Consider the following 14,989-nt stretch of genomic DNA (forward strand, 5'->3'; position numbering starts at 1 on the left):
CTGCTAGGTGGGAGGCAGAGAGCTGAAGAGGGCTCATACGTACAGCGATGTAACAACAATGGTGTGAATCTCCTACAGAGAGAGGGAGACTGCGTGTGCGTGTGTGTGTGTGTGTGTGTTCACCTGCAGCCGGATCAGCCCAGCTGCTCCCACACAGCGCCAAGAGCTATTCCGATCAGCAGGATAATAGTGCCATCATCGCATGGTTTCATAAGCCGAGGCACTCCATGCGGAGATGAGAAACTGACTAAATGTATGCATTCTAACAGACAGTTGCAAACTAGTGCAGTGTGTGTGTGTGTGTGTGTGTGTGTGTGTGTGTGTGTGTGTGTGTGTGTGTGTGTGTGTGTGTGTGTGTGTGTGTGTGTGTGTGTGTGTGTGTGTGTGTGAGAGTGGCAGGGCCTGCTGTGAGGGGGCCTGACAGATTGGGCTGTGGGCGCGCCTCCGTCTCACTGCCACATCATGTCGCTTGTACTGCGTGGAGATTTTGGGACAAGGATGATGTTTATATCATGAGCAAGGTGTGAAATCTGGAAATAAACACAGCTTGGTGTAATGCTCTACTTTTACTGAGGGAAGGGAAGGGAGGGGGGGCGGGTAGGGTTTCTCTCAGCCCCTGCATATTAACTCACCACCTTTGTTTTTCTTTATTCCTCCTGCCTTTTTTCCTCTGTATGAATCACCGTCTTTGAATCATCTCGTACTGTTTGCAAAGGTAAATTGTACATGTATTATATAAAGATGCTTTGCAGCCTTTGAAACACATGAACTGGTGTAAGATGTTACGACCGTACAGGAGTTAGCAGACTGTAGCTGCCTGTGCTGTGCTTGTAAGACAGGAAAGGATTAAACAGGGTCTCCAGAGGTGGCTAATTCTACATTATTTTACCCTCCAACATTCACTCAGGTCAAAGTTGGAGGATGTAATTTCTAACAGAGAAAATAGCTACCAAAAGAGAATGCATAGACATAAAAAAAGACGCACTTTTAATACATTTTTTTCATCTAAAAAGTGGGCTGTGTCCTCATACACTGGTGCGACCAATATACCAGTATAAAGTGCAGAGAGAGGTATATTATTGTGTTACCCAGATGATGGCGCTTTAATCTAGCTAAAGTTGCTAAGTGGTGATGTCACACCTCCGCATTAAACTGTTTCCGGGTCCAAGCCACTACAACGTCTCCTATTTACAACACGCCACAGTGCTATTGTGTGTTGAACTATCTTAATTGTTGCTAACGCTTCGTCACGTACACGCACTGTCATGATCGCGATTGCAGCCGCCATCCTCACAACGATCAGCGCCACCGTAGGCTGATGGCTACCGCTAGCTACAGCACTGGAAGCTAGCAGGATTGCAAACTTGACATGATGGTAGGCTGTAATTTGTGTTTTGAATGTGTTTTAAATGAAAATAAATGTAAATAGTGTTGAAATAACTTTTTATTAATAAATAGCAATAGAAAACCTTTTTCCCCTCAGGGATACCCCCAAAGCAGACTGTGTCTTATATTCCTGTGACTTATATTCTGGATGTTACGGTAAGTATCGGCCTTCCCTGCAGCTGTATTTCCATCACTCCTCTGCCTCAATGCGTCCTCTAGTGTCACATGACTTCAACACCTTCAATACCACAATTACCAAGCATGTTTAAGTGAGTGTCAGACTGAATATGGTTCAATAGAGCTTATACGTGTACATGCCTCTAATAAAGGCCTTCTTGGTCCTTGAAAAAGCCTCATCTTCACTGATCCATGGAAATGTCTCAGGGGTCAAGGGGCTTCCATGTCAACGACGACACCTCAGGCACACGTACAGACATCGCCACAGCCGGCTTTATCTCCATGTTCCTCCCTCCTCCTGTTTCACTCTCCTCCTTTACCCTTTGTCCGTTTCAACAACTCTTTGCTCTTGCTTTTTTTTTTTTCCACTGTTGACAATGTCATTGAATCTATTAACTTCCCTTTGACCAGTGCGGCACAGGCTCTCCCTCTCCGCAACTTAATCTGTCACTGTGTTTAGAAAAGGAGACTCAGTTTGATAGCACGGGCTTGCATGCAGAAATCTACCTTCTACGTCTTTGGCATACTTTGCGGTCTCTTAAAAGAGAACGTCTCGCACTCCCCAGAGAGTGCGAAGCGAATATGTAAAAGGATGTAAGCAGAGTAAACAATGCAGCCTGCCAAATATAGCCACATGAAACATGTCATAACATGCTATTTATTTTATCACAGTGTAGAGGAAGCTGGGTTAAATAGTCAGACTGGTTGACTGACTGATAACGCCGCTACAGGAGCAGCTCAGTCGGCAAAGTGGCTCCAGAGGATGTTGTGCACTCTGCTAACTCACAGCGACTGTTAACCTCCCAATCCATCAGTGGAGAGAGCAGCCGTGACACAAAAAACCTGCTTCTTCCATTAGAGCCCTGACACAGCCTAATGCTGGCTCTCTCTCTCTCTCTCTCTTCTGCCCTGTATCTCTCCGTTATAATGAAGTCTTCTGCCTCCTTCTGAAGAGACACAACAGAACAAGTCTTTAATAATGCTGTTTTTGTTACCTTCTCCTCAGCGCCTTTGTTTTCCCTCGATGCCCTCGTCTTTGAGGGATGAGGGGGGACTCACGTTGGCAATGGTGTGAATTAGCACGCAGGCACATAGGGGATGAAAAGACCAGCTCTTATTATGGCCTAAACGCATGAGCACACTTCGGGGAATAGAGATGTGTAAATGAGCTCCACACACCAAGTGCTGTCTGTTTCTGGGCTGTTGTTTTGCTCTTTTGAATAATTGACAAGGCTGTGCTGGTGGAGACAGGGACAAATCTGCTGAGTTAATGTCCCAGCCAGAGGAGTTTTAGCACCAAACACTATCAATCCCCCCCTACATGGAATTGTTACCGCCATGACAGTCCATAAATCTTATGTAACCCCAGCTCAGCAATATAACAAGTCAGTATTACAGCAGCATGCTCTGTTTATTGTTTCGCTGGGGAAGCTGGCAGCAGATGACAACTGCTATATTTACCCTCCAAGATTACGTTCCATTTCCAAACAACACTTTAACGTCGGGCGGGTCTCTGCGTTGGGGTTGGGGACGCATTAGCGTGATAGCTGAGGGCAAACTGTAGGCCATCTGGGGAATAAAGGGACTTGTAGTTTCTGTAGGAGTTGAAGCTGTCAGGGGTGCACACGCAGCTAAGACAGTGATCTTGTGCCGGGTTGTGGGTGCAGAGTCGCAGAGTGTTCACTGTCAGACTGTGGCACCTCTGTGTTCCTCCTGTGGGATTTGAGCAGTGTGTGATTGAGCAGCATACATGGTAGTGACTGTCTATTAGCCTGACACTTTTTTGGCTTGCTTTTTTCTCTTTTTCTTTTAAACTGCAGGCGAGGCAGGATGCAGCTTTCGCTTCAAGGTCTCTTGCCAACCTCGGCAGATGGGTGGAAACCTCTCCTCGGAATAAATAAGAAGCTCCGAGCTTTCCCCTTTTGCTCACCATTAAAATCCAGACAAAGAGCAACTCCTGCACTGCCAGGGGACGAACAACCATATCTGACTGTGTTTTTCTCACACCCTGGCCTTTAGACCACACTGTTGTGACATCTGTTTCCAGATTGTGCCAAAAACAAGATTGCAGTCTTTCTGAGGAGTTTCGTCTGGGACCTGAAGCACCTGGATTTTTAACCCGAGCACCGTGCAAAGAAAGTGCTTCGTAAGAGAAACCCCGGCAGGATCGAGGTGATGTGAATGTAAAACAACCTGTTTCACGACTTCTCTCTGATGTCTCCTCTCCTAAAGCAGGGTCACCCCGGCCACACCTCATGCCAAAAAAACAGAAAAAGCCTCCGCGACATCAGTTAAGGAGGCCGGGAATATGATGCAGCACAAAACCAACATCTGTTAAACAGCCTCACCGCTTGCAACATGTGTCACAATCCACTTCAGCGTGTCATTGAAGTCCTGAAAGGGCTTAATACTCTTTAGAAGGTACTGGAATAATTAACATGCTTATCTTTGGCACACAAAACTGCACCTTGCACCTCTATTGTGGGTTTGATGGCCCGTGTTTATGATGCAAGGTCTTCCTGGTTCGAATGGATTCTATGAGTGACGGCCGGCGCTGAAGAGCAATGCTTGTTAGAGCGGGAAAACAGACAAATGTCAAGGACTTCGCTCCCATTCAGAGCAGCGAAATACATAAGAAGAGCGTGTGAGAGAGGTCCAGAAATAGATTTCAATGTGATGATGATAGGCTGCGAAACACAGCAGGACACTGTCGACTCAGACTCAGGCACATGTGGAAAAACGTAGAGTAAATTGAAACTGTTAATTTAGTTCCAATTTCATCCCCATTGTTCCAGCCTTAATAAGGTCAAAAAACACAGTTCTGCCGCTGTAAATGACTGAATTTAAGACCATTCTGAGACAATTGTGAGGGATTTGCATATAAAAGATGTGTGATTGTTAAAAAGACCTTGGCCTATATTCTGTAATTGCTACAACTCCATCTGTCTCTCCATCCTGCCTTTTAAATAATACTCCTCCGTTCTTCTCTTCAACTATCTTTTGGGTTCTTTAGTAAATCCTCTTGTCCTCCTCGAGCCATTATATGAGACAACATCTGGTGCCAGTCTGCGTCTCCCCTATTCACTCTTGAAATATTTAATACAATTAAATCATGCTGCCTTTAAGGAATAGTTGAATATACAGCAATCCATCTAAACATTAGATGAATATAAGGAGTCCAAACTAACTTTCAGAGGAGGTTTTTTTCCTGATCTGCACCCACACCAAACGTGATTGCGAACACAATTATCCTAATCACCCTGCAGTGAGAGTGGCATTGAGTTTTAAGTGGTTCTGCAGTTGCAGCGTCGCAGTCCGCACTGTGTATTAACATAGCGGGGCCGGATTAATCCTAACAGGCTGCAGCAATTACCTGAGCCCTGACTGTTCCTAGAAGTCAGCCTGATCCGTTACAAACGTACGAGCACAGATAAATTTGCCGGAACACACACACGCGGAAGATATTACAAGCTCAGATGTGACTGTGACAGGAGCCGTCTCATTAAAGCCAGGGACGAGGATGGCCAGCTCTCACGGAGCGAAGGAGCAGGAGGGCGAGTGGAGTGACAGACCAAAGACCAGGAGACTCTGGAAAATAAAAGAATGATAATCTTTTCTCTTTCCTCATGACATTCCCCACTGAGGGTTTGATTTCACTCAGCCGCCAGAGCAGAAACTTTTATTTGGAGGCATTTTTTAAACCCTGCAGACTCCCGGGACTGAGCTGACTGGGTTTTTTTTTTTCATGTCAAACATCTTGAAATAAATGAGTTCTGACTGTGACATGGATGGAATGTGAGATTAATCTGAGGCACAATAAATAAGACGAATCAATGACAGGAGTCACATCAGCTCAGAAATACTGTCACACAGGAGAGAACGTTTAGCAGACAGAGAGAGAAATATGCAGCCAAGAGCCTAAATGCTAACAGAATGTTGCTAGCTTATTTATCACACTATGTCTAGCAGAGAGGAAAAAGTACTTCTGTCTGTCTCAATGTGGCCTCTGTTTACGTTGGTTTTTCTTGGACAAATTATCCCAATGAGTGGCCAGACTTGTAGAATACTTTTTGATCGACTCAACAGTTAAAATCATTATATAACCTAACACAGGTTAACAAAAAACCTTGAAGCCTTGAATAGCTTAGCTTCAACCTCTACAGTTTGTGGCATCCTGACAGTTTTCACATTCTTCCTGCTGAAGCTTTAGCTTCTCATTGAATGTATCCACTTTTGTCCTTTTTTCATTAGGAAGCTAACCAACACTTTGTTCTGGCTTCTTTGTCATTGGTAGTGCAGCCCAACACAATTTCTGTGGTATTTGCTATCAAATGAATATGGTGAAGACACACTTTCTGTGATACAATGTCAACTGAATGATGTGTATTGGTTTCCCGTCCTTGGTCTCTGTTCACTATATTCACACAGAAGCCCTTTTCCTCCGACGCCACGCTCAGAGTGGAAAGCTGAAATGCTGTTAGCATGTTGTGTTGCTGTGTGTTTAGTGTATTTGATTATCATTGACCCACTTGTAATTAATTTGTGGCAGAAGAGATAATGGCTAGTGAAAATACAGAGGGACATCGAGCCATAGTTCAATGCAAAACAACATATTAGCTAACTCATTAGCTGCCATTGTTGCTAGCATTCAAACCACCTCCTGGCAAACATTGCATTAGCTAAAAAGTACAGTTCTCGCTAAGATTATATTGAAATGAAGGTTGAAAAACTACCAAACAGCAATATTAGCCTTCAGCCAAATGCTAACTTATGGTAATATTAGGTAAGACGTTTCTGAATGCTAACGTTAGCCTTTAGTCTGGCGTTAGCGGATGAGTTATCAAATATCTGGTTTTAACTTGAAGTGTGGCCTCCTCATTTAGCCTGTTCACTGTCTTTTCAGTTGCTGATCAGTCTAGAAGCTGTGAGGTGATCATGATTTGTCAGATACCCACATTTATGTGACGTACAAAATGGAACGCAGTTGTGTGACATTATAACAGAGCTTGAGCTCCCAACCCTGTGCATGACGAGAATAAGGCCGATGTTAAAGATCACATTATAAATCTGTCCCTTTCTAGAAGCTCAAGTGTACATGTGTTCCTTTTCCTCCTTTTCTTCACCTCTGCGATGATATGCCACTCCATCTTGAAGACTTGCTCACTCTCAATGCCAAAAGGGCAGATGCCCAGGTGCTGGCGTAGCTGAATTGCTGTCCTCAGCACACAAAGGCACTGTCGCCCTGGGGAGCACGGCTCAGGAAAGGGGGAGAGCTGTCAGAGTAACAGGAGAGCACCTGGGATTACTGTCAACAGTCTCGTGGACCGTCTCCCTCTGCCCCTCCCCCACCCCTCTCCTGTCTCCTCAGATCTATGGCATTCTCATTGACATTGACCTTTAAACTCCAATTAGCCACTTAATCACAAATTAATTATTAATATTAGAAAAACCAACAGGGCTTAGGTTGTTTGTCTCTTTCACCTCATTATCATCCGCTAATGACCATCCTTGCATCTCATTTCCACAACAAAGACATAGGAGATGGCGTTTGCACAAGAATCAGGTGATTCTTTTTTAAGGGCAAACGAGATGCACAGGTTTTTTTTCTCCATGCATGTTCTGCAGTTTTCACCCCTGACTCCTTTTCCAAGCGGGAATGTCCTGTGCAAGTTAATCATTCAGATGTCTCTCCAGACTGCATTAATAAGAGAGTCCTCGGCTGCAAAAGGCTTTCATGGAAACTCTCCTGAGTATTGGCCGCTAAATAAATGGCTTTTGGATTTTGAACGGCTTCCTTTGGCTAAATAAGATGTTTGGAATGCACTGACAGAGCCAGAGATGCATGTGGGGCAGTTTAATAAATGCGACTCAGCTCTCCAATAATTGGTAATGTTCCTCTGTCAATTACTCCTGATGCTGTGTATTCCGGGACCGGAGCCACAGACTACCAATGGGTCAATTTGTTAAAGATTTTGGTGCCTTTTTTCCATTACATCCTGCATTTTCCTGAATCTGCTTGAGGTCGAAATTAGCTGATTTTACCGTTTTAAACAAAAACAGGTGTAGAAGGGAGTTATACTCTTAAACAAGTGTCAGACAGAAGTAGAAATGTTGTCCCCTTCTCAGATTTGCTTTCTATTTTTCAGCGGCTTAGAAAGATTTAGGGGATCAGTTTGAGGTTTAAATTTCTTTTACTCCTCTCCACATTATCCTCTTCAAACCTCCTCTCCTCCAAACCTCTCCGTCAACAGCCTCTCACCCGCACGGAAACACACACCCGGCTGAAAAAGTACAACAATGCAGAGTTGACAAGGAGTGATAGCAGACGGCTGACACTGTGAGAGGATTAGAAGGATGATAACCAGAGTGGGGAATCTATTCTCTTTAAATAGAAGCCTCTCTGGGCTCCATGATGACTGAAAGTTTGCAACATATTACATTGGCAGATGGGCATTTATTGCTCTTTGCAAATTAGTGGTGTCATTTCAAATCACTTGCGTGGTGTTCGCTTCAGGGCACTACCTCCAGGATAAAAAAAAAGGCTCTGTTTGTCCTTTGGTAGCAAAAAGAGACCATTTGTATTTATGACTTCAATATTTTGCTGTACAACCATCAACACAGCACTTGATGTGTGTGAGTCACATCATTCTTTGGTTTAAAAACATCTCTCAGAGAGGAGCGAGGAGCCCCTTGATGTCTGTGGTTATTAGATATTGTGGAGAGCAGCACGGAGCTGAAGAGCTGCTTTGACGCCACCACCAGCACCGCGTCTATGAGAAACAGCCCGCTCAAGTGAGCAGAGCTGGGAGACTGAGGAGCAGAGGCCACAGGTGTTTCCCCTGTGCTGAACTCATTAATGGCAAATCCTCCGACCCTGCCTGCTAGCACTGAAAACAACATGTGCTACTTTAAAGTCAGTGCTCGTAATTGGAGTTGATTTAGAAAATATGATTACTAAATACTACAGGATGTCGTAATTGCTACGACTAATTATCTCTGCATACTGTCAATCACTGGAGATGGAAGATTAAGGAACAGCGTGTGGAGTTTTTTTGTTATAGATGATATGTTTTGAGTCATTAGTATTCATGCAATTGCTCATGTGCATGCACAAACATAAAGCCTGCATGATTTGTTGTGTTCTAACAACCTCTTTTGTTCTCTCTGAGCTAAATTCCATTACAAATGTTCATCACGTTAAATTAAGTCAATGCAAATGCATTTCCCAATTAGTCTTATCTTGAAAGTCTGACACTTACAAAAAGCTTTTTGTGTGTGCATGTGCAAGCATTTGTGTGTGTGTATGCTCCCGCCTCTGCCTTCGTTTGCAGTTAAAGGTATAAAATGTAGGATTTTCCCAGAAAAATAAAATATAGACTTTTACACATATAATATAATAAATCATCACTTCTGGGCCTCTATACATGTGTGTTGGTGAGTGTGTGTGTGCAGACCCTTGTGAGACCCTTCCCTCTGCATCTATTCAGTTGTTTTGCTTTGCACAGGAAGTTTTCAGGAGGGGCGCTGTTGTGCTGGGCCCCATTCAGACCAGCGAACATGGCGAACATGGCGAAAGAGCGATGCAGAGTTGGCCTTCTTTCTCTAGGTGCCTCAAACCGGTTAGGACAAGCTAACCAGCGGTTAGCATGCTAGCGCAAAGGTAACCGGCGGTTAGCATGCTGGTGCAGCGGTAACCGGCGGCTAGGATGCTGGCGCAACGGTAACCGCCGGCTAGCATGATAGCGCAAAGGTAACCGTGATGCTGTCAGCGTAAGATCGGTGGGGTGGCCGTGTTCTCGCACGAGAGTGAGAGTGAGCTTCTTTTGACGAAGAGCCCAGGAGGAGGGGCCCGGTTTGAATGTGTTGTTGACAAAATGCAAGGAAACATCCTACTTATTATACCTTTAACAACTTGGATTTAAGGCTGATGATGGATTAAAGTTCAGGTATAAGGGTTAAGGTGAGGCATGTTGCTTAAAGCTGCTTATCAGTGGTTTTGCATGTTTTAGCCCATTAAGTACAAATGATGTATGTGTTGCATTATAGCCAAAGCGCACCAGTGTTTCAGAGCATGACACAGACTGTGAGTGATTTCCTGACTCCCACGCAGCCATCAGTTTCAGTTCATGCCAACACAGTATGAGGATCTACTTGTAGAGGCTTACTTGAGACTAATCCATCACAATGTACATTTAGCTGCCCACGTAGTTGTTACAGGTTACATTATCTCTCTGTGCTGGATGTAGATACACTGAGGGAGAGTTTTGTGGTGCATTTAAAGGTTGCATTGAAAATTTAGAAATCACAAATGTCTCCTGCACTTCAACATGTACTTTAGAGCTCCATTGTGAATGATTTTAAAAATAGTTTTGGCCTGCAATGGCATCACCATGTAACAATAACAAAGGGGGATTGAAAAGTAAAAATAAATCTATGTTGTGTGATGTTCTCAAGCATGTTTTAAGTGTTAGAAAATTGATTTTCATGCTGGTCTGAGATTAATAGAAACAGCCGCAGCCCATGGGAGAGGGAAAATCTATGACATCCAGGTCAGAAAAACACTTGTAGTAAATGGGCTAACACACGTGAAACCATTCGAATTTATACAGCACATTTAATAGGCAAAGCGTCCTCATAAGGATAAAAGAACACGGTTGTGTGTGTATTTTTCCTCATTGCACACCTGCATTGATTACTTGTTGTGTGCCAATCAATGTACAATCCATAAGGTGTCATACAGAAGACAGAAACAGTCCTACAATAATCCTGAATATCATGTAGCCGCCATTACAGGACGCTTCAAAGTGGACATCTCGTCTTTTCCATCTCAGCTCTGTTCTGACAGATCATCCCTTGTGTCTACTCTATGGCTGAGTGGCTGGAAGATAAAAAAAACAGAGTTCGTAAAAGCGAGACAGAGAGATGGATTGAAAAGCCGGGACAGAGATGGAGTGACGTGCGTGCATGCATGGCTACATGAATGTGCACATGAACACATACACACACTCGCATGTAGCCAAAGAAAAGACATACGCACACAAGCAGAAAATCACAGACACTGCTGTGACTGTTCAAACAAAGATATGAGGAGTTTGTTGTCTCAGCTGCAGTTGAATACACACCACAACTAATGCTGAACATGTCTAGACATGTTTGTGGATGATGTGGACATGATCCTACCTTGTTGCAGCAATCAGCAGCCTGTACAAACTCGAACCAAAAGGCCATCATAAAATCTGCGTGTCCACTCTATTAACATGCTAATTAGGCACACTGTGCACCCAACCTATGTTAGCTAAGACTCCCTCCTCCTATGTGTTTGTGAATGGTGGATCTGTCACAGTAAGTGCCGTGCCTGATGCATCAGCCAGGCTCCCTGCAATGTGTTATTTTAGGTGCAAAAAAATTCAAATTCACCAGAGAACTTCTGCACTGTTCCTGCCAACGCTGACGCATCCCCGCCTCACTATTGTAGACTCAGACATGCTGGCATATACCGAGCACTTTTGGCAGACTGGCGAAATCTGTACTTTGAAGTCGTTTGTCTTGAATTAAGTGATTTTCTGTCGGGGCACACTGCAAGTGGCAGGACAGCTGATTCACATACGAAGAAATCTTGGTCCGAGCATGTTTGTAGAACAAAATCCCCCTAAATGCCAATCACATCTGGTTTTCAGTTTTCCATTTAAACCTCAGGATAACTGGAAAATGAATGTGTGCTGCGGGAAATCATCTCCTTGAGGATTTCTTGATGATGATGATATAATAGCATTTACCAGCATGGCCATTAGGTTGACACAAAACAGATGCAGGCGTGTTTGCTCGTACATTGCACAATCAACAGCTGCTTCTGGAATCACGGTGACTCATTTCAGCTCTCCCAAAAACACATCCACACGTCACGTTTCTCATAAATGATAAGAAGATCAGCTAGAAGAAGCTGTCAGGATGCAGGTTCAGACAATGGGCCTTCCCTCCGAGCTGTTTCGGCTATAAGCTCTCATCACCATGGTGTGTTTCATCTCGACTCTTGGAACAGCAATAATCGATCTGATGGCGGCAAGAAAAACATGTTGTTTTTCTCCGGCCCCGAGGCACCCAGCAGAAACACACACACACACACACACACCCTAAACAGATGGTTTTTCACAAGACACACAGAATAAACACCAATATAACACAAGCTGTGAGTGTTGTATGGTGACCCCCACCAAGCATATGTGGGTCTGTTAGGTTTTTTAAAGGTTAAGCTACTTTAGCTTTGTATAAACAGTTTAAACAGCAGGCTGCTTCTAACCAATGATGGAGTAGAGTGCACTGCTTGGTCTAATGCAGTGGTTTATAAAGTGGGGTCTAGGGACCTCCAGGGGTCCCTGGCGGGGCTCCAGGGGCCACAGCAAAACGAGGAACAGTTTAATTTCACTATTGTTTCAGTCCCTGGATAACTGCACAATTGGAGCATGTATTACTGTAATCTATTCTCATTAGAGGCTTTATTCTCTCCTCTGTTGTCACACAACCAGTGCAGACAGTTATGAAGCTGTATGGCCAATTAAAAGAGAGAAAGAAGGAAGCAGCTCCTTGGGACAAAAGATCATCACATAAGAGTCTGTGGTCCGATCTGTCAGGGGGATCTTGATATTAAAAGTTTGAGGAGCCCTTCCCTTTTATATGAGGTGCTGAAGGTCCTGACTGCTCATATAGTGTGTAGCCAGCGGAGGATAACCTCGTGAACTGTGGTTTGATCCATCACATCTAGATGTACTGACACACAGCAAATAATAATGCTCCAGCAGAGTGCAATGCTGGGAGAGATAGCCTTGTGACCCGGGTACAACTCATAAACTGCAGTGCGGCATCAGCTGTATTAATATCACATATAGTCGTCCCCACGTTTCCTCGCACGGATGAATATTTCAGTCAGTGCGTGTGGTGCAAATTAAAGATGCGCTGGAAATGGCGCATAGCCTGTAAAACACATCTGCGGGGCAACGTGGTGCATTATGAAATGTGTCATAATTAAGCATCTATTTCATAACCGTAGAAAGTACCTGGACTAGATTCATGCGCATCACGAGGACGCAGAATCCGCCTTATAAGCTGCATTACACCGATAAAAACAGGCAAAATGGCAACATTGCGTGATTTATTTAGCGACAAAAGTTGCCTTTTACTCACCCCTTCTGAACATTTTGTAGGCCTATGTGTATTTCGTCTTCGGTCCTCGGAGAATCATCTATTCGTATATTCCAGACTGAAAACTTGTGCGCTTTAGTTTTGAAGTTGATCCGGAGCTTCCGCGGCTCGTCGTGTGAATGTCAGCTGTCACTCCTCGGGGTTTTCTTGAGATCCACCTTATCGAGTTGGACTGCAGACCGCCGTGGATGTGATAAACATTGACAAGAAGCGAAAATCTCCTCAAAGTCTTGCAACACTCAGTCAGACTTGGGAAATTAGGAGGCAATCATTGCGAAACAAGCGCGTAAGATCCTCCCCTGTGTCCGGAATAACGGTAACTCCAGTATGTGTGTGTGTGTGTGGGGTGAGCACGAACGCAGAGTTAGTCCGACACAACCTCTAACAGCCAACTCCTTTTTAGGCGCAAATGACTGTAGAGGCAGCAAACCAGTTGTGGGGGCAAACCGACGGTGAGCGCGAGCACTCCCCAAAAAACCACACATTCAAGTGGCCAATGTGAAATTCCTCTCTCGGTGATTCAGAGCCGTCCAAATCGCATCATACTCGTTAACATCTCTAATTAACATAAGTTATTTGGCTTCACATTCCGCCTCTGATGTCGGATTATAAACGCAGGCTCCTCAAATCCTCCTTAATAATGTAGACTTTGAAGCCCTCGGTTTCCTTAAAATCCCCTCTTTTTCTGCTCTTCTCTCTCCCCTCGTAATTGTTACATTTCTGTGATCTTGTCTGTGAAGATCTCTCAGCTTCCCACCTATGGATCAGAGCTCGCTGATGCGCTCAAGGAGGGAGAAAGTATGTTGTAGTGCCTCAGCCCCTCCAACGGGCAGCATCCTGCTTCATCCCTCTCTCTGCCTGTGTCCCTATCTGCGCCAGCCTGACACACACACACACACACACACACGCACACACGCACTCACGCACACACACGCGCACACACACTGCTCCCTGACACCACAGGTCTTCATAAGAAACATGACATGACACCACGAGACAAAGCTGACATGTAACAGCAGTACATTCGCCAGGACACAAAACATGAGAGGGGGTTTGTGATGCTGCTTATCTGCAGTGAGGGACTTACAGAAAAAAAAACAATGATTTTCTGATCAAATAGCCTCCACCCAAATCAATATTATAAATAATGGACTAGTGCATCAGATAACATGAGTGTATCTCTCTCATTCTCGCTCTCTCTCTCTGTCTCTCTCTCTCTCTCTCTCTCTCTCTCTCTCTCTCTCTCACACACACACACACACACACACACACACACACACACACACTGCACTAGTTTTGCAACTGTTGCAAAGTTGCAATGCACAGCAACAAAAAAAAAAGATACTGCATTTCATTGAATTTGATCATTTTTCATTCACCTATGACTTATTTTATTTTTAGATTCATATTTAATTGTATCCTAAAAATAAATGTTAAGCCCTGTATTTAATGTAATTCGATGTATCCTATTGTCAGTATTTTTTTGTTGTACATATACTAACTATATACTAACTATGTTTTTACAGTTTGTTTACTTACGTATTTTAAGGCTAATCAGCCGGGCTCGGTGTGCAAACCATATGACAGCATTTACTGAATTACAATTACTTTGATGTTATTGCAACTGTGTACAATGGACTGCTCTTGAAATTATTGTAGCATACAGTGAGCTCTTCTATCAGTGTGGTCCTGTACCTCTGTCCCGTTCAGTGACATCCGTTACATCGATGCTCGACTTCTCTCTACTGATCTCGTTCCCTCACTCGATTGCTTTCGCCTTTCCGTTCCTCACATGTGAGTTGTTTGGGAGTAAAAACATGGCAGCGCCCTCGAGTGAGGTCCAGATAGTCCCTGCCAAAAAGCCAACAGGTAGATATTTAAGTGGAATATGATATATGTGATGCAGTAGTAGGCTGTGATATGTTTAACCTGTGATTTATATAGACACTTGGCTTTTACGTAGACGTAGCGGTACCAACACTACGTTGTTTTTTCCAGCACAGCAACACAGCAGTCTGGTTATGATGCAAACATTACCAAGAGTTGCGTCGTCTCGTGCATCTAGCGTTATGTCGCAGTGAAAGTTGAGTAGTAGTGGGTATAACTAACTTACACGACCAAAAAATCGCTTCCTTGCTAGTTGACGTTAGCATCCGATCAGCGTTAGCGTTGGGATGACTCACCTGCCTTCAAACATGAGATCGATGCGAGGTGTTCATCGATTGATGCT

At 44.1% G+C, this 14,989-nt stretch overlaps 2 protein-coding genes across 2 annotated transcripts in view; one reads left to right on the forward strand and one right to left on the reverse strand.

Annotated features, from left to right (window-relative positions):
- Positions 1 to 13,607, reverse strand: part of rtn4rl1b (reticulon 4 receptor-like 1b) — a 160,749-nt gene extending 147,142 nt beyond the window's left edge. Inside the window, exon 1 of the mRNA XM_069668892.1 lies at positions 12,742 to 13,607. Coding sequence (XP_069524993.1) covers positions 12,742 to 12,754 — 13 coding nt within the window. The 5' untranslated portion in view covers positions 12,755 to 13,607. The remainder of the gene's footprint in view (positions 1 to 12,741) is intronic.
- Positions 13,608 to 14,554: 947 nt separating this feature from the next.
- Positions 14,555 to 14,989, forward strand: part of dph1 (diphthamide biosynthesis 1) — a 63,154-nt gene continuing 62,719 nt past the window's right edge. The window contains exon 1 of the mRNA XM_069668591.1: positions 14,555 to 14,628. Coding sequence (XP_069524692.1) covers positions 14,577 to 14,628 — 52 coding nt within the window. The 5' untranslated portion in view covers positions 14,555 to 14,576. The remainder of the gene's footprint in view (positions 14,629 to 14,989) is intronic.

This window comes from Semicossyphus pulcher, unplaced genomic scaffold (assembly GCF_022749685.1).
Source record: "Semicossyphus pulcher isolate SPU_LCO1_2020_fin unplaced genomic scaffold, fSemPul1.0.p SCAF_19, whole genome shotgun sequence".
NCBI lineage: Eukaryota > Metazoa > Chordata > Actinopteri > Labriformes > Labridae > Semicossyphus > Semicossyphus pulcher.